Source organism: Xenopus laevis, chromosome 6L (genome assembly GCF_017654675.1).
Source record: "Xenopus laevis strain J_2021 chromosome 6L, Xenopus_laevis_v10.1, whole genome shotgun sequence".
In the NCBI taxonomy this organism is placed as follows: domain Eukaryota; kingdom Metazoa; phylum Chordata; class Amphibia; order Anura; family Pipidae; genus Xenopus; species Xenopus laevis.
In genome coordinates, this window is record NC_054381.1 from 30,815,435 (window position 1) to 30,840,910 (window position 25,476).

The window sequence follows — 25,476 nt, forward strand, 5'->3', positions numbered from 1 at the left end:
CATAACTTGCCAAATATTTTAAAATGAACATGGTTATTAGGGGGTGTGGCCACAAAAATGGGCATGGTCAAATCATTTCGCCAGAAAATCTTTTTGTCCCTCTTTAGATTTCCAAAATGTTGGGAGGTATGGAATAGGTTTGTGCTGAACTTACCCTTTGCCTGTTTTGTAGACAGAAGAAAGTAATATTTTTTGTCAAAACAGGGCAAAATCTGCAATGGAAAGCGAAGTCACATTCTGCTTCTGGTTCTTTGGAGCACAATCAAAACAAATCAGCAGTCCCTTGAGAAGCCTCTGTATAATGAGCTGCTCTTTATTTAATAGACAAATCAAGGCTTCAGCCAGAGGTAGGGAGGGGTTTGTTTATACAGAGGGCTTCTCAGTGGACTTCCGATTTATTTTGATGTGGAATCTTGTCTTATTAATGCGTATTTAAAAAGCACTAACATATTCCGCAGCACTGTGCAATTATTGGGTCTATATATTGAACAGAGTACATGCAAAAAAAGACATAATACAAGAAGTAAAGAAGACCCTGCCCAAAAGAGTTTAGAAAAGATTTTGTATTTTCCTTAGAGAATTTATGAGGGATGTTTAAGGGGGTATTTATTAAGGTTCAAGTTGTGTTTTTCACGAAAATTTGAGTTTTCAAGTTGATTTTTTTGGTCAAAACTCACATTTTCGGGTTAAAAAAAAACCTTACTTTTTTGAGATTTATTGTACCATGACCCTGGAAATAGCTCAAATCCAAGAATACACCATCTAGAACCTGTCAAGGTCCTGTAGGAGTCAATGGCAGAGGCCCCTTAAACCATCTGAAGATGTTAATAGCCTTCATGATGTTCAAGATTTTCTAGTTTCTAGTTTTTTTTGGTCTATAACTCGATTAATTCCAGTTATCAGGTTTTTCAAGAAAAACTCGCTGAATCAAGTTTTTCCCATTCAAGTTTTTTCTTGAATAAGAAACGAATTTGACCTTTGCTAAATTACACTCTAAGGGGCAGATTTATCAAGGGTCGAATTTCGAATTTGAAAAACTTCAAAATTCGAATTTTCACTTTGACCTTTGATAAATCTGCCCCTTAATGTTTGAAGATTATTTGCATAGGTGTATGTAAACTTGAGGACTCATCTATAATTATGGGGGAGATAGTAGCCAGTGTTAGCACAAATAAATGGTGCAATGCAGAGAAATATGGAGCAAATGCTGTATATCAATCATATGCTTTCTCTTTTTAAGGCTTTTTTTTCTTATGCTGTCTACAAAAAGCCTTCAAAAAATGCACTAAAATATTGATACCGCCTTTTTTTATGTTCTACTGCCTAAAATGATATACTGTATGGTGATATATTCTTCCATTAGAATATTATTGGTGCATCACTTAATTAAATCTGGTGCGTCTTACCTTCACCCTCTTTGCAAGTGTAGTGCGTGCTGGAAATTAGATATGTATGTATTCGATATCGATAATAAAAAAAATATGGTTACAGAATTGCACTTAATTATTATTACATTTACCTGAAAATTAGATTTTCACGTTTTTTTCAGATTTTTTATCCGATTTTTAGGATTTTTTTCACCCGAAAACTCAGATTTTTAACCCGAAAACTACAGGGTATTGCCCAAAACCCAGCGCACATTAAAAAATCATTGGAACTTGTCCTATCGACTTATAGGCAACCTCGACAGGTCGGAGATGCCGGATTTTCTGATTCGGACTTTTCCATCCTCTGGGTTTAATAAATTCTGAAAAATGTGTAATTTTTTTAAAGTCTGATTTTATTCTTGATTTTTGCATTCAGAGTTTAGTAAATAACCCCCAAAAGTGGACTCTAATTAATTGGTTGTCAATGGAATAGTCTCAATAGAACTGTTGTTGCTAATAGCAGAAGTGAGTAGGTAATGGCTTCTTCTTAGGCTCACCTCCTCCCAGCCCATGTTAATGATAACTGATACCAATGTAATTAATATGGGCGAAAGATAATGGCTATAACAAGACAATTAGTCACATTTTTAATTACGTACCCGTTGCTATTATTCTTTGTGATAAAAGAGTAAAATGCCTTTGCGTATTACCGGCAGCTTTTCGCTTAATTAAATGTTCCCCTCTTGCTATGAATCCCGTCTTGTGGTGCATTTCATTTCGTGGATGTAAATGTATGCAAATGGGGAAAGTACATATGGCGACAAAGTCTGACATTCTCAAGCTGTTCCTCCATCATGAAATAATGCACAGCACGCTGGAGCCACACAGCTTGTGTATAGGGGCGTCAGGTGATTTTCACATTTAATCTGCCATTAAGGCGCTTTCTGTTGTCTCCCAGGACTTTCCTGAAAAAGTGGCAGGTGTTGTTATGATACTTTATAACAAACGTATTACACTGTGGGGATCAACTGGTTTATTTTAATGGCTGTTCTTATTATTACAGGTTATAGCCATGCTCAGATGTCTAGTACATAAGACTTCTAAGGGAAAGCCTGGGCCTTAGAATTAAATAAACATGAAGAAGTTTTCAGTATTTAGATGTTCATGTGGGATTCTAACATACCTCCCAACTGTCCCTTTTTTCGCGGGACAGTCCGATTTTGACAGCTCAGCCGGCAAGCTCTTTGATCTCCCGCGCTGAACAGCCAGAAAAAGATACAATGTTTCTCAAATGTAATTAAATAAGAGGCTTTTGGCAGAGAGCCCAGAATACTCGGCAGCTGCTCTTAAATACACTTGTAACAATTTAACATAAGCAAAAATAAAATTATAACTATATAAGATAAGCAGGTCTCTTGGGGAAACTACTAAGTGTATTATCCACTGTTCTGTATGCTGAAATGCTGAAAAAATGTTTTAATATGGACCATTAAAGCTTTCTCCTGATGTTCCATGAATTGTTCACTACTGTCTGGATATTCACCGATGGGGGACGGAAGGGATGTGCAGCACGAAGAAGCAGGGGCACATTTACTATAGGTCGAACATCGAGGGTTAATTAACCCTCGATATTCGACCATCGAAGTAAAATCCTTCGACTTCGAATCGATTTACCGCAATTCGTTCGAACGATCATAGGAACGATTAAATCCTTCTAATCGAACGATTCGAAGGATTTTAATCCATCGATCGAACGATTTTCCTTCGATCAAAAAAAGCTAGGAAAGCCTATGGGGACCTTCCCCATAGGCTAACATTGTACCTCGGTAGGTTTTAGGTGGCGAAGTAGGTGATTGAGGTTTTTTTAAAGAGACAGTACTTCGACTATCGAATGGTCGAATAGTCGAACGATTTTTAGTTTGAATCATTTGATTCAAAGTCGTAGTCGAAGGTCAAAGTAGCCAATTCGATGGTCAAAGTAGCCAAAAAAAACATTCGAAATTCGAAGTTTTTTTTCCTTCTAATCCTTCATTTGAGCTAAGTAAATGTGCCCCGCAGTGTTTGGAGAGGTAGTATTCTCCCCGTACTTGGATTTGCATAAAGTCTTGGGGAAACTGTGACTTGCAGCTTAAAGGGCAAATTCATTAGCAGAAACCCTAAAACCCCAGAAATGTGTTCAAACTTTCTATAACTTGCCATCTATTGTAATCTGGACATGGTATTTAGGGGTGTGGCCACAAAATGAGCATGATCAAAAAAATCTGCCGCACTTGGAGAAGCAGATCTTTTTGTCCCTCTTTCTATTTTTCAAATGTTGGGAGGTATGTTCTAAGACAGCAGAAACGGTTCCTTATTAGTATTTTATCCTCTATTGTTTAACACAGAGCATATAAGGGCCAATAATGCCAACAATAAGTTTGCATCCTGCACCTATAAATTATTTAATGGCAACAAATGTTCTGCTTTATATGAGGGCAAGTTTTATTCTATAGTTGCCTTTTGACGTCTGCTAGCTCCCTGGTTCAGTACTAAGACCATTGTACTTTACAGAGCTTAAGGCACATGTACGGTCACAATTTTGAATGCGATCTCCATGTTTTTTTCCCACACTGCACCGTTTCCCCCCAGAATTCTGGCACCATTGCAGTTGCCCTATAGGGATGTGCCTATTGCCCTATATCTACTTGAATGGTTGCTCCCACCGCTACACAGCAGCTCATTTACATTAACAGTAGTTGTGTTTATGAAGCAAATGCACAATGTGTACCAGTGTGGGGTAACAGTACATTATATTAATGTAAAAGCATTCCTTGCTGTTACTAGTCCTAAATTGTTACTTGGTAATAGGATAACTGACCTTATCAACCTAAATATTGGTTTAAACATCCAAAAGGAGATGAATAGAAGAGAACTTGAAAATACAGAAAGACAGTCCTGTAATTATAACAGCTGTTTTACTGGTTGGTGGGATCACTATATATTGTATATAGTATATATATATATATATTTATATATATATATATATATATATATATATATATATATATATATATATATATATATATATATATATATATATATATATATATATATATATATATATTTATTTATCTAGGGTCGAATTTCAAAATTGAAAAACTTCGAAATTCGAATTCAAAAAGACCAACCAAAATTAAATAAAAAGGTTTATTTTGGCCGAATAGGTCCGTTTTCGATCGAATTGGTCAGTTTTCAATCGAATTCGAATCATACGATTCAACGTTTTTCCCAAAAAAAACCTTTGCTTTTTAAAAGTCCACTAACTGACTCCAAATAGGCTAAAACAGCAATTCGGCAGGTTTTAGATGGCGAAAGGGCAAAGACGAAGAGACAGTACAGAATTTTCGATTTTTTTTCAAATTCAAACCGAATTTGGAATATTCCCTAGTCGAAGTACACAAAAATTAACTCGAAATTCAAATTTTTTTAATTTGAAATTTTCACTTCGACATTTGATAAATCTGCTCCTTGTGTGTGCAGTTGTGCACTAGTGATCCTGACTCTAACCCTCCTTCTCACAATTTGCACCCCTCCCAAACCCACCTAGCACTTCTATTTATAGGCCAGCACCCACCCATCTCTGATGTCACAAAAGGGGGATGGGCAGGCACATACCTATACATACACACTGAAGCCGGCACAGGAAGTACATGGGGGGTGAAGGGCTCAACCTGTCCTCGAACCCGCCCAACCTGTGGGTAAATGGGTCCCACAGGGTATTGGTCTAGCCTGCACATCACTATTGTGCACATAAAGGAAATATATCAAGGGTCAATTATTAATGGGTGAACCAGGGAAGCATATGGGCATTTGTCTTTCATTATACAAATAACCATTTTTGGTGGAGATCTCCTTTGAAAAAATAAATATTTGGGTATTATAATATCCCTTTCCCCACTAAGTGTAAGTGGCATGTCAAACAAGTGGCTGTCAGTTGGCTGGCAGCTGAAGCACAGGTTACAGGCACTTCTAGCAGCTGACAGTTAAGGTCCAATGCAATCCTCTCCCAAGATTTTTTTCCCCTTGATGTAAAAAACATGTGCAAAGTCAGAGGTGTAAAAAATATATTTTTGTAGAGAGCATGGACAGACCTCTGTACCCTGTGAATCCATAAATGTATTTCCATTCAATTTCAATGCCTTGAAATGCATGAGGAAAATGCCACTGGGCCATTGGTCAGTGTAAGTGGAGCTGCAGTGAATAAATAGCTTGTTATGTACCTGTCTGGTGGCAATCTTGAGCTCATACAGGGTCTCAGGGGCTGAAACAGACATATGGATATACAACAAGCTGTCTCTGAAGACTTCCAGGCTCAGCAATCATTGTTTGTGTTGCAGCACTCAGTAGATGATTTGATATTCCTATCCTGGAGTATACACAGCAGCAATAATTTTGTTGTATTGTTTTTTAAATGAATGTTTCATTAACATGCTTTGCATTGAAACAATGTTTGTGTAGCGATGGTATTCCTAGTAAATACTTAGATGCCCAGGGGAAATCATTACCACGGATTAGAGTACTAATTGCTTATTGAATGCGCCCCATACTCTCTATCATTGTGACAAAGTGTGGTACCGTATGATTGAGAAATATGCTCCGCAGTTTTAGATAAGGCTCATGGTAAATGTGTTGACTAGCAAGCAAATATAACACTATTCAAGCCAGCCAGTGTTCCCCATCATGTTGCTCACCAACCCATCGGATGTTGCTCCCAGTGGCCTTAATGCAGTGGCTTATTTTTGAATTCCTAACTTAAAGGCAAACTTTGGTTACAGAAAAACCATGTGTACTGCCAAACAGGGCATACTGTAGGGGATGCCAACTGCCAATCACAGCTGCCACATAGGAGCCATTGCACCCCCTGGAACTTTTTGCATGCTCCAACTTTTTAAAATCTGAAAATCTAAAAGGTTGGGGCCCCTATGTTAGAGGAAGGGTTTTCATGCTGGTTTGCATACACAAGTCACAGTAACTTGGTTGCCAATGGTTTTCAAAATCAACAATTGTCTATTTTATACTGGAATGCCTTCTTATAAAAGGTCAAGGTAAACCCTCCTCATAAAGGGTAGTTAGTAGCTGCTCAGATATCACAGTCAGGGCAGTAGTTCTCATTCACACGTGTCTAGTCCCATTGTACAAAGCAAGACCTTCACAGCGTTGCTCCAAGGTCATTCTCTCTGGAAATTCTGCTGGAGGTCCTACTCTAGCAGGTGAGACCTTGGGTGCTAGCCTTTCTGTTCTCCTTGGTGTTACCTCTGTTGTCTCTAATATCTCATCTAAGTCTACCTCTCACTTCTCGAGTGAGTCTTAACAGGAGCTAATCCTACATTCAAGCCTTTCCTTTCGCTTGCCTCAGGCTCCTGGCACCATCCACTGACCTAGACACCTCAAAGTGTCATCTGCTAGTTTAGGACCTTCTGCTGGAGATCCTACACTAGCAGGTGACACCTTGTGTGCAAGCCCTTGTGTTCTTATGCCAAGAGCTGTAAGCAAATATAGCAAGAAAAACTAAAGCATAAATAGTGCACTACTTTAAGTGGCAGATTTATCAAGGGTTGAATTTAGAGTTCATGGAAGCTCTCATAAGCTCCCATAAAATCCCATGAACCCAAAATTTGACCGACTGCAATTTATTAAAAAATTCAAATTTTTTCAAACTTAGGTGAATGGGATCGACCCACAAACTCAAATTGAATGAATTTGATTCAAGTTTGTTTTCAGGAAGGCTGCAAACAACCCCAAATTGATCCCAGGAAGTCCCCCATAGGCTAAAACAGCAATTTGGCAGGTTTAAGGTGGTGAATAGCCAGTACATGCTACATTTTGAAAATCGAATTAGAATTTTTTTAAAAACTCGAATCGAATTTTAACTATTCCCTTGTTGAATTTCACAAAAAACTCTAAAAATCGAATTTCAAAATTCAAATTCGAAATTCTAATTTTCACTTTGACCCTTGATAAATCTGCCCCAAAGACACTGTCCATCCATAAAATCAAGGGGAACTATTGCTATTGTGTGCATGTTGCTCACTAGCATCTGGAATCAGAGTGTTTAATAGATTAACAGTATATGGTACAGTCATACTGTGTTTCCGTACCCTGGGTTGTACAAAATCAAATTGTAAACAATTCTATACACTGATCTTTGAAGTTCTCAATAGACTTGACTAGACTACTCGTGATCTGTACTTGTATTTACTGTAAACTGAGTTGCTTTGGAATATTGCCCTGTATGTCAGATATGGTTGATGACTGCACTTTCACAGTTGCCTGGTTCACAGGATTTTGTTGTTTGGATATAACATCACAAGGTGCTTTACAGAGAGGGATAAGAGTAGAAAAAACATAGACAGGGGCTTATATAAACAGTCTGATAAAATTCAATCTATAAGAGTTCTTGAAATGGTTGAGGGGGAGTTTCCTGTCCCAAAGTGCTTTCTTGATCAGAAATTTAAGCCGATACCACTAGTGACTGTTGCTTGTGACACATCAGCATGTTGAGCAATTTTTGCCTCTGACATTCGCCACAACAATCACCCATGGAACTAAATCCCTTTCATCCAACCATGGCCTGCCAGCTTTTTTATCTATTGACTCAAAGCATGATGGAATAGTATTTGCTTGATTAACTCAGATTAACCCACATCTATACAAAAACACCTGCTTTCAATAAAACATTTGTCAATGATTTACAATACATTATTGCTACATATCCCCATTAATATATCAATGAAGTAAGTAACTTAGAAACAAATCCAGCAGGTTTATTATTGTGTGTTCCCTTAATTGTACAAATGTCAGGTTGCTTCCTTATGTTACCTTTAATTTCCTCCCTCAAGGTTCACACTAGTAACATAATATTTGCTTCCCCCAAATTACCTGAATATACAGTATTTAAAGAGGTGGTTCACCTTTTAGGTAACTTTTATTATGTTATGGAATGGCCAATTCTAAGCAAATTTTCAGTTGGTTTTCATTATTTATTTTTTATAGTTTTATAGTTATTTGCCTTTTTCTTCTGACTCTTTGCAGTTTCCAAAAAAAACAAATGCTCTGTAAGGCTACAAATGTATTGTTATTGTTACTTTTTATTAATCCTTTTTCTATTCAGGCCTCTCCTATTCATAGCCCAGTCTCTTATTCAAATCAATGCATGGTTGCTAGGGTAATTTGGACCCTAGTTACCAGATTGCTTAGGATGCAAATTGAAAAGCTGCTGAATAAAAAGCTAAATAACTCAAAAACCTTCAATAATAAAAAATGAAAACACATTGCAAATTGTATCAGAATATCAATCTCTGCATTATACTAAAAGTTATCTCAAAGGTGAACAACCCCTATAAATATTTCTACCATTACCGTTTTAATAATTCTCTTTACTTGCCTGTACTTTTCTTAAGTTATTTTTGTTTTGCCCAACCAATGTCTTAGTTACCCTTATCTGAACAGTTCTTATTAAGTACATCAGGCTTTAAGGGGTGGGTGGTTCACCTTTAAGTTAACTTTTAGTATGTCATAGAATGGGTTATTCTAAGAAACCTTTCAATTGGTCCTATATCTTTTATAATTTATTTTGTATCGTTTTTGAATTATTTGCCTTCTTCTTCTGACTCTTTTCAGCTTTCAATTGAGCTCACTGAGTCACTGACCCCATCTAAAATCAAATGCTTTCTAAAGCTACAAATGTATTGTTATTCCTACTTCGTATTACTCATCTTTCTATTCAAGCCCTCACCTATTCATATTTCAGTCTCTTATTCAAATCAGTGCATGGTTGCTAGGGGAATTTGCATTCTACCAGATTGCTGAAATTGCAATTTGGGGAGCTGCTGAATTAAAAGCTAAATAACTCAAAAACAAAAACCAATTGCAAATTGTCTTAGAATATCACTCTCTACAACATACTAGAAGTAAACTCAAAGGTGTACAGCCCCTTTAATCAACTGAATGCTGTATTTCCTCTGGGGTCCCTTCAGTTACTATAAAGTTGCAGTACAACTTCCTCTCTCTACACCCAATGCCTTTGCATTTATCGTTGTTCTTGGGTCACTTTCCTTGCTACTCCACTACATCGCTTGCATAAGGTATACCCAAAACATTTTCAGCAGACAATGCATGCTCATTCTCATGAAATGGAGCTGCTCTGCTTTGTTATGCACATTTTAGTTTATTAACCTAATAATATAATTGAACCAATACAAAACTACATCATTTTCTTCTTTTTGTCCAGCCAACAAGTCCAAAATTTGGAAAGGCCGATTCTTATGAAAAACTGGAAAAATTAGGAGAAGGCTCATATGCTACAGTTTTTAAAGGAAAAAGCAAGTAAGTATTTTTAATTTATTGATTTTTAAAATGATATTAGGTCATGGAGAGACAACTGAAGATGTATTAGTCAAAAGCTTGCTCTGGTGTGGAACCAACTGCATCTTTAACAGCACATCATTGTACAGGACTGCTGAATTTAATGGAAATTTAGCTTTTATTTGAATGTGGAAATAAAGCCCAAAAGCGAGACTGAGCTGTCTGCACCATGCTGCCATTGGTTCTTTCCTAAGTAACATATCTAGCTGTATAGTGGTACTGGGTACTGTTCGGCCAATTTTGCCATGCAACACAACCACCAGTTTCAATTTCATTGTTTAAGTGAATAATATTCCATTTATCCTAAAGGCCAGAACTGCATTTATACATCGTTGCACTTGCAATTGTGCTATTGTGAAAATGCTCAATTCTCTTAAATTGAAAATACCTTTAGTTATTATGGCATGGCTATTATGTAATTAAAATTTATTATGTATGGTTCCATAGAACAGGTTGGTTGAAGGCATTGTCTAAACAACAAATGTTGTTAGATAAAGGTACAGGTATAGGATCCCTTATCCGGAAACCCGATATCCAGAAAGCTCAGAATTATGGAATGGCTAACTCCCATAGACTCCATTTTATCCAAATAATCCAAATTTTTAAAAGTGATTTCCTTTTTTTCTGTAATAATAAAACAGTACCGTGTACTTGATCCCAACTAAGATATAATGAATCCTTATTGGAAGCAAAACCAGCCTATTAGGTTTATTTAATGTATAAATGAATTTCTAGTAGACTTAAGGCATGAAGACCCAAATTACGGAAAGATCCGTTATCTGGCAAACCCCAGGTCCCGAGCATTCTGGATAACAGGTCCAATACCTGTAATTCATTTGTAATGTTACTGGTCCTTTACAATAATCCAGAACTCCTCTACTAGCAAATCCTTATGCATGTGTAGGCTGTCTTTAAAACGGATATCATATACACCAAGTAGAATTTGAAGGCCTGCAAAATGAGCGTTTTGTGTAATATGCTTTAAATCTATTAAATAAATACATGCATGCATGGAGTCTGTTATCCAGAGTGTTTGGTACCTGGTGTTTTCCAGATTTTTTGGACCACCAATAGTAATTTGGAGCACCTTACCTTAAGTCTTCTAAAAATATTTGAACATTATATGAACCCAATAAAATTGTTTTGCTCCAAATATGGATTCATGCAGTTTAGGTACCATCAAGTACAAGCTACTGTTTTATTATTACAGAGAAAGGAATTCTTAATACTCTATAGGAGATGGCCTTCTTGTAATTTAGAGGATAATTGATCCCATAGCTGTACCTTTTTCCCCTTATATCCTGAAGTTTTAATTATGTGTTTTTTTTAGTCTATGACTTTAAAGATGGCAAGCAAAATTATTTGTATTTATTTATCTGTTCTTGGCTGCGAACACCAGTCCTTGTGTGTACCATATGTTGGACAGGTGTGTGTGGGGTGTATTTTATTTTAGTGTCCTTGGTGCAACTGACGTGTAAGAAGAACAGCATTAACCACAAAGGGCAACCTGTCTATGTTGATACTGCTCAACTGCATTCCATTCAAATTATCATTCTGTCTCTCCCCAAAAAGCAGCGTGATTGGGCAAGGGATACAATTAAGTTGAGGTAGAATAGTAATAAAAATAATGGATATCTTAAAAAAGACGGCCATTTAACTGTTTCTAAAGGGTTTCCGTAAACCTCTGTTTATTCTGTGCTGAATATCATCTGCCACATATCCATTCTTCGCCATTCTCTCCAAATTTCTCTGCAAATAAACTTCTTGTTAACCGGCATAATGTTATACCATCGGAAGCCACCGACAACTGGTTCTATGTCAGCTGATGTACAAGAATTTTAATAAGCAAATTAATCATGGATATGGAACAGGGCCCTGCGGTACTTCACATGTGACATGTCCAAACAGAGAATGCCCTGTTATTGACATCTGTGCACACTGTGCTTCATCAAATTTCTGGTTCAATCACAAGTAGCCTTAATATACAATCCTTCAATTTAATGACCTAGCTCCTCTGCGGCAGTTTTAAATATGGCATTTACATTGAAGCAACCATGTGATTGCACAGTTGTAATTCAGAGTACAAGTATGGGACCTGTTATCCAGGATGCTCTGGATAACTGATCTTTCTCTAATTTGGATCTTCATACCTTTAGGGCTTTGGCACATGGGCAGATTCTGGGAGATTTAGTTGCCTGGCGACTAATCACCTCTTCTTCGGGACGACAATCTCCCCGAACTGCCTTCTCCCTGCCTTCCGCCTGCTAAAATGAAAAATCACGACTAAATCTCCCCAAATTTGCCCATGTGCTAAAGCCCTAAGTCTACTATAAAATCATATAAACATGAAATAAACCCAATAGGCTGGTTTTGCTTCCAATAAGGATTAATTATATCTTAGTTGGGAATCAATTACAAGCTACTGTTTTATTGTTACAGAGAAAAAGGAAAAATTTGGATTATTTGGATAGAATGGAGTCTATGAGAAACCGCCTTTCCATAATTCAGAGCTTTCTGGATAACTGGTTTCCAGATAATGGATCCCATACCTGTATATGCCTAAATGCTAAGAATTCCTAAAGACTTCATTTTGAAATCAATATTGGAATAAAGGAAATCCATATTTTGCCACCATAATGGAAAGTGATCATTTTGAAATATTAAAAGTATTGTTCAGTTTATTCATTCAAATCAGGAAATATTCCAGCGGGTGTTTCAGTTACTCCTCATACATTATTCCCTTTATCAAGACTCTTCAGTGCTTTGTTCTCTGTAAATGTGGCAGGGCAAGGAGTTTTGCATTATTAAACTGTAAGTCTTCCCCCGTCAGCTAACTGCTGATGCAGAAATATATTTATAAAAGCGAAGGTGATTGTTAAAACATATATATGCTCCCCCAAAGCTCGATGACTAATGTAGGTTTTCAGTGAGCCTGTAGCCCCTCCTCCATATTTAATATTTTTCAGTCCTCTATGTCAGATAAGTCTTCTGTAGATTTAAAAAAAAAAATATTCTTTGGTGAAATATTATTAAACTTGTAAATGTAAAATATTCACAGAAATAAGAACAACAATTTGCATTTTGCTGTGCTATATTCTTAATTATGCTTTGTTATTACATTACATTATTGCAAATGTTAATTAACATTTAAGTTAACTTTTAGCAACTTTTCAATTGGCCTTCATTTTTTCTTTTTAATAGTTTTTGAATTATTTGCCTTCTTCTGACTCTTTCCAGCTTTCAAATTGGGGTCACTGACCCCATCTAAAGTCAAATGCTCTGTAGGGCTACAAATTTATTGTCAGTGCTACTTTTTATTACTCAGCTTTCTATTCAAGGCCTCACCTATTCATATTCCAGTCTCTTCTTCATAACGATACATGGTTGCTAGGGTAATTTGGATCCTTTGAATCGGATTGCTGTCATTACAAACTGGTGAGCTACTGAATAAAAAGCTAAATAACTCAAAAAACACAAATAATAAAAAAAGAAAACCAGTTGCAGATTGACTCTCTACATCATGCTATAAGTTAATTAAAACAAAAAAAATATGAATAATCCCTCTAAGGCTATCTTAAAGGAATCTATACCTCTAAACACTGCTTCATCTAAACTAAACCTTTTCATATACTTTTAGTACATGTATTATTTGGATAATCCTAACTAGGAAAAAATTGGCAAAAATAATGAATTTTTTCAGGAATACATTTTACTACACACACTGTGTATGGATATACCATTCTGACAACAGTAACCTAGGAAAGTATATAACCATACATTAAAGTGTAAGGGTAGCATGGGCTTATTGATGGGTCTCATTATTACCCTATAATTTCCTTGATGCTCCATCACTGACATCCACTAGAGGTGTCCTTATATAAAGTAGTGATTGGGAATCAAGGACCAATGGAGAATAATTCTCGTATAAAATGTGAAATCAAATTTGATTCTCCAAATCAACATTCCCATTTTTATTTAGAGTAAACGGCAAGTTGGTAGCACTGAAGGTGATAAGACTGCAAGAAGAAGAAGGGACTCCGTTTACTGCAATCAGGGAAGGTACGACACCCTTTTCAGTATTTCTAATCCTTTTATTGCTTGTTGATTGCAATGTCCTGTCTTTCTATTTCAATTCAACTCTCTCTGAATATATCTCAAAAAATAACCCAATCTCTTTGTAGCAGTTCGTCAGTACTTAAATGCAACACAGAATTGTATATGTCACTCAATGGGCGGGATGACTGAAACAGGTTCAAAGGTTCATTTAAAAAAGTGCCTGAAAACATGGGGCTTGTTTAGTGAAAGAGAGTAGCATTGGACAATTGTTTTTTTTTTACGCTGTCATTTTGAAGAAGTTATATCTGATTTTCTGCATGTATACTGTATATGTCTATGTGCTATTTGCTAGTCATGTGGTCATGTCAAGAGCCTGCAGTCCTTGGTGTTCTTATAGCATACCTCCCAACATTTTGGAAGCAAAAAGAGGGACAAAAAATTTTTTCCGCACGTAGAGAAGCAATTTTTTGACCACACCCCTTTCTGTGGCCACACCCCCTAATTACCATGTAAATTTGGCAGGTTATGAAAGTTTGAAAATATTTCTCCTTATCTAAACTGTGTTTTTGTGTCTCAAAATTGTTACAAAGTATCTTATTTGCACCTGTTAGCTTTTCTGGGCTCTCTGCTAAAAGCCAATTAAGTGAGAAACTTTGTTTCTTTTTCTGGCTGTTCAGTGCAGAGAAAAGAGGGACTTTCCAGTACAAATGAGGGACTGCGGGTTGAGCTGTCAAAAGAGGGACTGTCCCTCCGAAAAAGGGACAGTTGGGAGGTATGCTTATAGCACAAGAGAGCAGGCGGATAAGTTGTTTACACTAGACAGTAAAATAGGTTTAGGAAATAAAATCATGTGGTTGTATCATACTTGCCAATTGCATTTATTTCGGCAGAATTGACCCCCCCCCCATTGCTCCTCTTTTGCCCTTCCTGCACTAAAAGAGCTAAATTTCCTGTTAATAATTTTGACATGAAGCTTTTAAACTTCTTTCTGACTTAAACTTTACCTTGTCTAATGGTCAGGGTCGGGCTGGGCCAGCAGGACACCAGGAAAAAACTTACCCCCCTCTCTCGATCTGCCTGCCCTCACCAAAATTAATTGTGGCGATGCGCAACAGCGATTGCGCCATTCACACATGCGTGCTGCGTGGCACCCTTTACACCTGCTCACTGCGCTGCTCCGTTCACACATGCGCACTGAGGGCCCCGGAGGTTTGTCTGGGGTGCAGCTAGCAGACACGTTTCAGTTACTATGATACAGAGAAGTAAAAAATCACCGGCACAACAGGATATTTCTAGCAGGGAGACCCAAGGGTTTTTGTTGTGGGGCTGCCAATACCTCCTTCATCAAGCACCAGGTTTCACAAGATTCGGATCGGCAGGGTGTGCGAGGTGACCCCCCTTTTCTTCCCAGTTACTATGATACTCCACGTTTTGTTAATATATGTGTTTTATATGTACTAGGCATACACCGAATACAGGATTCGGTTTGGGATTCAGGCAAGATTTAGCATTTTCAGCAACTTATCATCACACAAACAAGGGAGTCAAACATTTTTGAATGTTTGATGCACTTGCTGTTTTCTTTCCGTCTCTTTTCCCTAACTTACATATGCAAATTAGGATTCAAATTCAGTTTCACAAAGGATTTGGTCAAATCCTAAAATAGTGGATTCGATGCATATACCCGGCCAGCTTCTGCAGAACCTTTGTGGGCCATGCCTGGGTTCGACCTTACTATGCCTGCAGTCATGGCTTTTTAGGGTTAGGGTCGAGTGGGGGTGCCGAATGGGTGGATTAGGGTCAGGTGAAGGTCAACTTTTTGTCAACCCGCACATCGCTAGTTCCAATACAGTGCACCATAAGAATTAATTCTCACTTTATCTAATCAGGGGCAAATATACAACCAGTAGGAAATAATTAGCTTTTTATACTGGCTCCAGAAGCAATGGGATGCAGGGGTGTGATAGAGCATGGCCATATATCTCTTGAATAAAGCCTCCATAATTCTGATGTCTCCCCCAAAAGCCTTTCTTTACTATCAGGTCCCATCTCTTCTCATACACCAGTCTTTAATGCATTGTAGAGCCCACTGTATCCAGTGAGGTATGAAAGTAGAATTCCCAATGAAATAAATAGGGGTAGGTGTGTGTGTGGAAGGAAGAAAATAGATCCTTGATATAAACGAATCTGCTTTTGTACAGTATTTGGTTTCTGTGCATAAAATAAAATGTGTATGTTAGAATGAAGGTGCTGGAGGTGATGACTGCCGAATAATACATGTGATCTGGCATTGTTTGTCGGGATCACTGTACAACTATTAATAAATTGTCATTAGACTGATTGCTTATGTAGTATCACAATTACTGGATATCTTTGGTGAAATACCATAAATAGGGCCCTGGATTTTGTATATTTTACTCTAGTTATTTATAGAGCATGGACAGATCATAAAGCATCGTACAGAGAGTGTTCAATCACCCACGTCAGTCCTTGCCCCAAAGGATATGAAATGCTAATTTCCCCTGCCAAACAGGTAGCAGAGCAGGTTTTAATGCCTGAAAGATTGTTTTCTGCTTGCATTGTTATTAATGTTCTAAAAGGTGAGAATTTCAAAGCGATAGCCTAATAAATAACATATATATCTATATCTATATATCTATATATAGATATATATAGATAGATAGATAGATATATATATATATATATATATATATATATATATATATATATATATATATATATATATATATATATATATATAGGAAGTTTACTGTCTAACTGCTTGTGGTGAGGGAATTGTCTGGCGAAGGATGAATCTACCCACCAAAGAATATTTCATTTTAGGATGACACATTATTGGCACAATGATATTATTGGGTTGGTTGCCCCTAATCCATACTGTTTGGGTTTGACTGAATACCAAATTCTCCAGAAAAAATTCTGCTGAATACCAAACCAAATCCAAACCCTCATTCAGATATTTAGGTGAAATAAATGAAAACATTGTCAAGTTCTTCACATAATTTACAAATCAAAGCAAATCCCAGCCCTAAGAGGGCATATTTATAAATATTGAAATTCAACCTTTTTTTAAGGTTTTCACTGCAAAAATCCCAAATTAAATTTTTTGAAACACACATCTTCAAGATTTCAGTGCAAAAAACTTGAAACCGGTCCCCGAATATAAAAATTTGCCAACTTAAAAGTTGCTCATTTATATAGAAGTCAGTGGGAGTGGAGTTAGCAAAATGAAATCTGTTTTTCAGTTTGGGTTATCGAGATTAATTTAACTCTTAAAAAGGATGGGTAGCTTTTTCATATTTTTTTTTTTTTGATCGAGTTTATGAGATTTGTGGTATGAGCACATTTGAGATTTTCAAGCTTTTTCGAATCAAAAAGAAAAACTCCAAAATTAGATTTTTGATAAATTGCCAAAATATCCAAATCACCAAAAAGTGCTGGTATAAAGTGCTGGTATATACATGAATTTGCACTGAAGCTTCATTTGTATCATTATGCTATTATTCTTAGACCTACACAGTATAAAGCAAGGTCAATAAACAACACTATCCAAGAGCTAATACAACATAACAAAGGTGGAACGTTTTTTTAGGCCCATCTGTGTTTAGCTCTTGATTTCTCAAAATGACTCATGAGGTTTCATTTTATTATAATTTAGCATTCCCTTTTGTTACCTTGCTTTACCTTGTATTTGTCTGTCTTTTAAGCAGCAAAGGAATCAAATCATATGACTTTTGCAGTGAGGGGTCTACCGGTTCCACATTATTGTACAAATGGGAATGTTCTACCACTGGTAATTTTATTTTTAAATTGGGTAACCTGCAGAGCACGGTTTTTATCAGGCAGGTTGAGAGGGAAATAGAGACAAAAGCCTGAAAGGGGTTAGGTGATATATAAAGGATGTTAGAACTTGATTTCTGATGTCGATTCCCTTTATTCAGCTGCTCCGATGAAACCGTTGCTCCCTGGGGAGCCTGATATAAAGGGATTGACTGCTATGGAACACAAGAGAATGAAGATAATGCAGATAGTGCACTTATTGCAAATCGTTTCAAAGCAAGTGGCGAGGTGCAACTAGAAAGCATAATCAAAAAGATTGTGTTGCAGACTTAGAAGGTATCATTTTTTGTGTGTTAAATAACAAAGTGAAACGAATGCTGGCTCCAAAAGATGGAGGAGATCAAGCAGGCAGTAAGCGGAGGCGACTACAAAACATTCATGTAATTGAACTGTGGTCAATTATATAAAATATTGCCTGTTAGGGAAATAAAACGTATAACAGGAATTTTGTGGTCTGATCTGGGTTTAAAATTACAGGTAAATGTTATTAATCCTGATTGACAATGTTATGACAATAGAGCAATTCACTTGTAACATTGGTGGGATGCTGTAGCTATGTTTGTTCCATGTGATGAATGCTTAGCGGCTTTAAGTCATTAGTTAACATTCTCTGATTTATGTTGAGTTAATAACAGTTGACGAAGGGGCACATTTACTAAGGGTCGTATTTCGAAGTACTAAAACTCGAACCATTGAATTGAAAGGCTGATTTACATAGGTGCTGAACTGCAGAATTGCAGTTGCAACCAATAAGCAAATAGTTTTGAAGAATCTACTACAGATTGTAAAATGAAAGCAAACGCCTGATTGGTTGACAACTGCACTAGCTTAGTGTTGCACCTATGCCCGCAAATGATCCCTGTAGTGTGTTTCAGAGGCTTCTGCTGATGTGTTCTTGAAGGACTTTGATTGTTTGCACCAGGCACTCTGCTTTATCTACAGTTCGATGTTTTTTGAATATAATTCCAGAAGCAGCTCTCTTGTTATGTTTACAGCTGTGTAGGATTACTAGCTATTTGCAGTCATGTACACAACATTTTTCCACCAGCTGGCTAAGGCATAAAATGTAAATCTGGTTTTTGAGGCGCAAGGAGATTAAGTACAGCTGACACAGCAGGAATATAACCCAGGCCTGGTTAAATAGCAGTATGGCTACACACACTCACCAGGCAATTCTATTTTAATAAATATGCTAATAATAAAATTCATTAAATAGGAATATTAAACCTCTGGCCCTCAAGATATGACTCAACAACTCCTTTTGTTATCCCCTGACAGCTGAATAATGCAATTTGGACATTCCTTCTCCTTATGACCCTACTTTTGGAGGGCTTTATAAATAATATGGTAAAGTGGGGGATTTTTTTATTTAATCTTGACTTGATCAAGGAATCATGGGTGTCCAGTGTACATTACATTTGCACCAGGTCTAGAAAATCAAAGCACCCTATTGGACGCTTTCTTTCAAACCTCTGACTAGTAAATATTACCTGCTTCTTGGCTTTTATAGGCATCTAGACTTTTTGCAAACTCACCATAGTTCATACTAATGATGAACTTGAACTGCTACTAGAGACTTCTAACATGGTTTTTAACCTGATATTTTGCTGGAAGCCTAAATGGAGCCCAGCTTCCCTGTTAATACTACTCTTTTGTAGACATGAAAAATAGTCCTTCATGACTAAGGAATACCCTGTTGCACCTATAAGTGCATATAGTAATGCATTAGAAGGCAATAAGTTCATTCTATACTAAAGGATATATAAAAGGGATTTGGATTTGACCAAATCACTCATGTGAGTTGGAGTAAAACTGAAGCCTGGTTTATAGGCAACAAAATGATGGACTAAGGTAGAAAAAAATTAAAGTTGTTTCTAAGATGATGAACTAGTCTTCTACTTGTTTTGTTCAATGAGAATAAACTTTAAATAATGCATTTCTAAAGGGAGAGACTACTGTCAGAATACAACATTAAGGGGCAATTCAAAATAATTAATTTTTTTTAATAATTATTTCAGGCTAATTTTTGTGTACTTCGACTCAATTCGAATCTGAAAAAAATTCGAAAATTCGAATGTCGAAATATTTCATGTACTGTCTCTTTAAAAATTCAGCTTCGACCATTCGCCATCTAAAACCTGCCGAATTGCTGTTTTAGCCTATGGGGGACCTCCTAGAATCTATATGGAGTCAATTGATGGACTTTGAAAAATCAAAGTTTTTTTGGGAAAAACTTAGAATGGTTCTATTCGAATGCGCTATTACTTCCATTGGTATGATTAAAATTCAATCGAAAATGAACCTATTTGATCGGAAAAAAAACTTGGATTTAATTTCAGTTGGTCTTTTTGAAATCGAATCGCAAGGTTTTTCAAATTCGAAATTCGACCCTTGATAAATCTGCCCCTAAGAGCTACAGTATGTCAAACCCTTTAGGCATTGAAATCTCTGAAGCCTATTGCACATCCAATATCCCACTGGAGTCTGATTGCAGTGTACCCACAATTTTTCACTTCTAGTCACTCTGTATGTACTCTTAGGTATATATATATGTATATATATAGATATATATATTAGGTATATATTAAAGGGAAAACATTGATAACTGAAACTGAATTTATATCTACTAGAGTAGAAAGCTAAGCAGTGCATAATTGTAACCAACTGCTAATGGTCTTACATTTTCACCTATTGCTCAAGGAATGCATATTGAAATATTGTGCCTTTGACCGTTAATGTCACATTACCGTTGAAATAATTAAAACTCATTAAACTCTTTACTCATCCATGAAAGCAGCAGATGTGTATTTTATGCTCCTCCTCTTGTTTAGCTTGGTGGGTATGATTGCACACAAACCGGCGCAGTTAGGATTGCAGATATCTCACTAAAGGATCATTTGTAAGTGATTTTTTTGCTTCTCTGCTCCTTTTTATTATTATTATTATTATTATTAACATGTATTTATATAGCACCCCTGTAGGCAGAAGTGCAATGAAACAGGCACCACAAAATTCATAGGACAAAGACAAGAGATCCTCTGATCATGTATATATCTATATTTATCTATCTAATCTATATATGTAGGACATTTTGTACATTAAGCTACTAAAAATATCCTCCCCTTTAAACAAAACAGTGATTGTTTGTCCCTATATTGCAATATATTCCAGCTAGCCAACTATGTCAAAGTCATCCCTGGTCTGGCCAGTCCTACACTTATTTACATCTGATTCATTACTGTCATGGAAAACATTTTTTTTTTCAAAATGCATCAGTTAACAGTGCTGCTCCAGCAGACTAATGCTCTGAAACCCGTTTTTCAAAAGAGCAAACAGATTTTTTAATATCCAATTTTGAAATTTGACACGAGGCTAAAATGTTGTCAGTTTCCCAGGTGCCCCTAGTCATGTGACTTGTGCTCTGCTAAACTTCAGTTTCTGCTGCACTGCACGTTAGAGTGGTATCCCCTCCCCTTTCCCCCCAGTAGCCCATCAGCAGAATAATTGGACGGCAACCAGATAACAGCTCCCGTACACAAGATAACAGCTCCCTGGTATATCTAAGAACAGCACTTAATAGTAAAATCCAGGTCCCACTGGGACACATACAGTTACATTGAGTTGGAGGAAACAACAGCCTGCCAGAAAGCAGTTCCATCCTGGCTCTTTCTGAAAGCACATAATCAGGCAAAATGACCTGAGATGTAGGGATGGGCGAATTTTTTCGCCTCGTTTCGCCGAAAAAATGACTTGTATGTGCGTCAAAAAAAAAAGACGAGCGTCAAAACTATTTCGCTGCGCGACAAAATTTTTTTGACGCCAATAGACTTTAATGGGCGTCTGTGAAACAGGTCAAATTCGCCCATCCCTACTGAGATGGCTTCCTATACACCAATATTACAACTAGAAAAAATATACTTGTTGGTTCAGGAATGAAATTTTATATTGTAGAGTGAATTATTTTCAGTGTAAACAATGTAATTTAGAAACAAAAACTACACTATAAAAATCATGACAGAGTCCCTTTAAGAATTATATTGCTTCAATATACATTTTACACAGGGACTAAGTTTTACCTGCAACTTACTTGTTTTCAAGGTTGTGACCACAGAATTCATACAAAGTTATCCCATGGCCAGTTTGAATATACAATATATGGACAAACAATCCCAATTTTGTTTAAAGGGAAGGCAATTTTAGCAGCTCACCCTTTGTGCTTTTATGTGGTCATGGAACTCCTCTGCTACTCATAATATCCTTATATTCACATTAAGGGGTACATTCATCTCTCTATCTATCTATCTCTCTCTCTCTCTCTCTCTCTCTCTCTCTCTCTCTCTCTCTCTCTCTCTCTCTCTCTCTCTCTCTCTCTCTATATATATATATATGTTCCAGCAAAGTCGCACTCCAATAGGTTAAAACGTAGCATTTATTGTCCCATCATAAAATCATGATACATAGAGATATACTCATCTATATGGGTCCCCTGCCCCCTTTCTCAAGCGTGTCCCCAATGTGTATCGCATTGAATCGGTGAAAGACCCGAAAGTCCGTAGTCGCCATTGAAGTAGCGGAGGCTGCGTGCCCGGTCACTCTGACGCAACTACGCCACAGCGTCGGTGCGTCACAGGAGCGAACACACGCCCATCCACCCATTTGTTACCAGACTACAAAATGAGTCACCTGTAAGCAAAAAACGACACTGTGCACAACCGTTGCAGTGGGACATGCCCTCCTTGGGGGGACCCAAAAATGTATACTGTCTAGGTGGTGGTCGCATATCAGTGCGTACCAACCTCCTCCCTATAGTGGAACCTTTTTTGAACGACATCATAGGTGGTTGTTTAAATTCAGTTACTGTCGGATATGCATCTTTTAACAAATGCCAATGTCTACATAAAATCTGTCTGAACTTCTCGCTCCGGGAATGATATTGTCCCACAACGGTCAGCCGTTTATCTCTATTGTCAACTCTCTGTCTAGTCCTTCCAGCATTCAACCTAGCCTTAACAATTGTGGTGTCCAGCGAATCTGGTGGGTAGCCCCTATGAACCAGTTTGTTTCTCATTGTCATAAGATCATGTTCCACCCAGGTAGGATCATTGGTAATTCTACACACCCTTGTAAACTGATGAAAACTATCACATTTTAACAGTTGGTTCCTATCAGTGGGTTTAGAAAACATTCTGGTCAAGAATCCTTCTTGGGTACGGATTACCTGGACATCAAGGAAGTTTACAGAATGGAGATCAGCTGTCATGGTAAATTTTATATCGTCATTAGCAATAATATATATATATATATATATATATATATATATATATATATATATATATATATATATATATATATATATATATATATATATATGGCACTTAGCTGTGTTTTGTGATTACATTGTGGAAACTTCTAATAAATGACTTGACCCCTGTTGTAAAATATGTGTTTATTAATAGTTACCTTCATGGCCTAAATAAAAGCTCTCGGTGATGGTCATGAAACTCAGCATTTAGTAATAAAGCTAATTGGTCTCCTATGTATCTGTGTTATTGTTGGTGTATTGTGTCAGGACACCCACCATAGGGTTCTTCTCTTCAGTGAGGCCAGATAAGCTCTGCAGCATGATAATTGTATATAGTTTGCTATTTCTTGTATGTGTGCTGACATGATAATAACTATGGTAGAACATAAAATATATGTTTGGTTTTATACAATGGGATTTGTCACTTTGTTATTAACAGCCAGTGCCTGTGCAACATAAGATTCTCGTGGGTGGACTTGGCGAGTGTCTGAAACAGAGATTGAGTAGATGAGCATTTATATAAACTGTTGTTGGAAGTCTGTCTGCACTTGTCTTGGTAAATTGTCCTTAAATGAGTGAAATGTTGTTTTATAGCATCTTTTCTTCTGAGGAGTGTTCTGCTGTATCTTAGACTTGCAGGGCAAACAAGGCCATAAATCAAACAGAAAACTGAGCAAGGCTGAAGCTTTTTTGTATAGGGCGTGCTGCAATATTCTATGTCAAAATGATGCATGAGTGCGGCTGGCTATGAATTCTACATCTATAACGGCTGTCACAGTGACTGTAGCAAAAATGCTTTTTTTCCCACTTGTACAATGGAGTCCGACACACCAAACTGTTGCTTATTTTGCTCTTGATATTACCTATGCCTTTATTCCTTTGCTGGAATTTGCATTGAGGCGGGGCACTGCAAATAACAGTCCAGACAAATAAAAATGCAGTCTGCCATGTTTTCACCCTTTGCACCCTGCCCCACCATCTGCATCTGTGGATGATATGCCTTGCTCTGTAGAATGGAGCATAAGAACCTACACTTTCTCTATGAATACAGTGCTGCCTGCATTTGACAGTGCTGTATTCATGTGGGGTGAGGGGGTTCATGTTAATGAGTACCAGCATTTGCAGGGAGGGTTGCCATCTATTTGACAGTGATGCTACTGTCCAGGGCAGGCCACAAAGGGTGGGCTGTGATATAAATGGACAGAGCTGCGATGCCAAGGGGCTTAGTTGTGGCATGAAGGGGGCAGAGATGCATCATTAACAGTTGAATTGGTGATTCAGTGAGTCTGTAGAAGCTGGGAGGGGTGAATGGAGCAGATCGGAGGCAGGCTGGGGAAAGATGGACTGGTTAATACACGTTTACCAACAAATTGCTGGAAATTGGATTATTCCAGCCATGACCTTGGCTGTTATTTTATTGGGTTTGCTGGTAGAATACAATACAAAAGGCAAGTCTAGGTGCAAAGGAGCCCTGTACTTACTGCCTGCCCTATGGAAACAGGCCATAACTGGAGCCATACCAACATGCTTTCCCCTTCAGTAAGTGTTTATTGTATTGACAGACTTACACATAAAGCATGTTTCTTTTGCAGACTCTTATACTTTTCCTTAACCTTCATCCAATTCTTCTAGAGGTCACATGCCAGTTATTCTATGTCTCCAGACAATAGTTATGTGCCTGTGTTAGAGCAACCAACTGATCTCATTCTCTTTAAGATGACAGGCATGTCACTATATATTTCTGTCTCTTTGAACACAGTGTTTTAAACCTGCAGCAGTATTATGTGTGGTGTATAGATGGCTAAAACTGCTGGGACCCGAAGTTTAATAACAGAACACATGGACTGCTAATTTGTCGCACAGATTTAAAAAAAAAAAAAAAATAGAAATTCTCTCCATGCCTGCTTGGACAGAGTGGGTGGAGAACAGACCAGATTGCAGCAGGACATATGAACCAAGGAATAGGACAGATAAGAGCAAGACAGGGAACAGAATGGAGAGCAGGTCAGAGAAGGGGCCAGACCATAGCTGGAGGGAGAACAAGCCAGACTGGAGCATGATGGCAAACAGGCTGGACTTGAGCAGGACAGAGTAGATGCTAGACTGGAGTAGGACACAGGGAGCTGAGAATAGGGCAGATAGGTGCAAGACAGAAAATAGGCCAGACTGGAACATGTGAAGAGCAGTCCAGACTGGAGTTTGAGGTAGAGCAGGCATGGCTGAAGCTGGATGGGTAACAGTCCAGACTGAAGCTGGATGGATAACAGGCCAGACTGGAGCCAGATGGAGAACAGGTCAGACTGGAGCCAGACAGGGAACAGGCCAGTCTGAAGCTGGATTGGGATCCAGCTGGGGTCGGACAGGGAACAGGCCAGTCTGGAGCCGGACGGGGAACAGGCCAGTCTGGAGCCGAACGGAGAACAGGCCAGACTGGAGCTGGACAGAGAACAGACTGGATGGAAACTGGTACTTCCATTACATTCAAGC

The 25,476-nt window shown here is 37.6% G+C and overlaps 1 protein-coding gene across 4 annotated transcripts in view; it reads left to right on the forward strand.

The window, feature by feature from the left end:
• cdk14.L (cyclin-dependent kinase 14 L homeolog) overlaps window positions 1–25,476 on the forward strand; it is a 347,215-nt gene that overhangs the window by 109,441 nt on the left and 212,298 nt on the right. For all 4 annotated transcript variants that reach the window (XM_041565884.1, XM_041565882.1, XM_018266524.2 and 1 more), the window contains 2 exons: window positions 9,637–9,731; window positions 13,750–13,829. In XM_041565884.1, coding sequence (XP_041421818.1) covers window positions 9,637–9,731; window positions 13,750–13,829 — 175 coding nt within the window. The remainder of the gene's footprint in view (window positions 1–9,636; window positions 9,732–13,749; window positions 13,830–25,476) is intronic.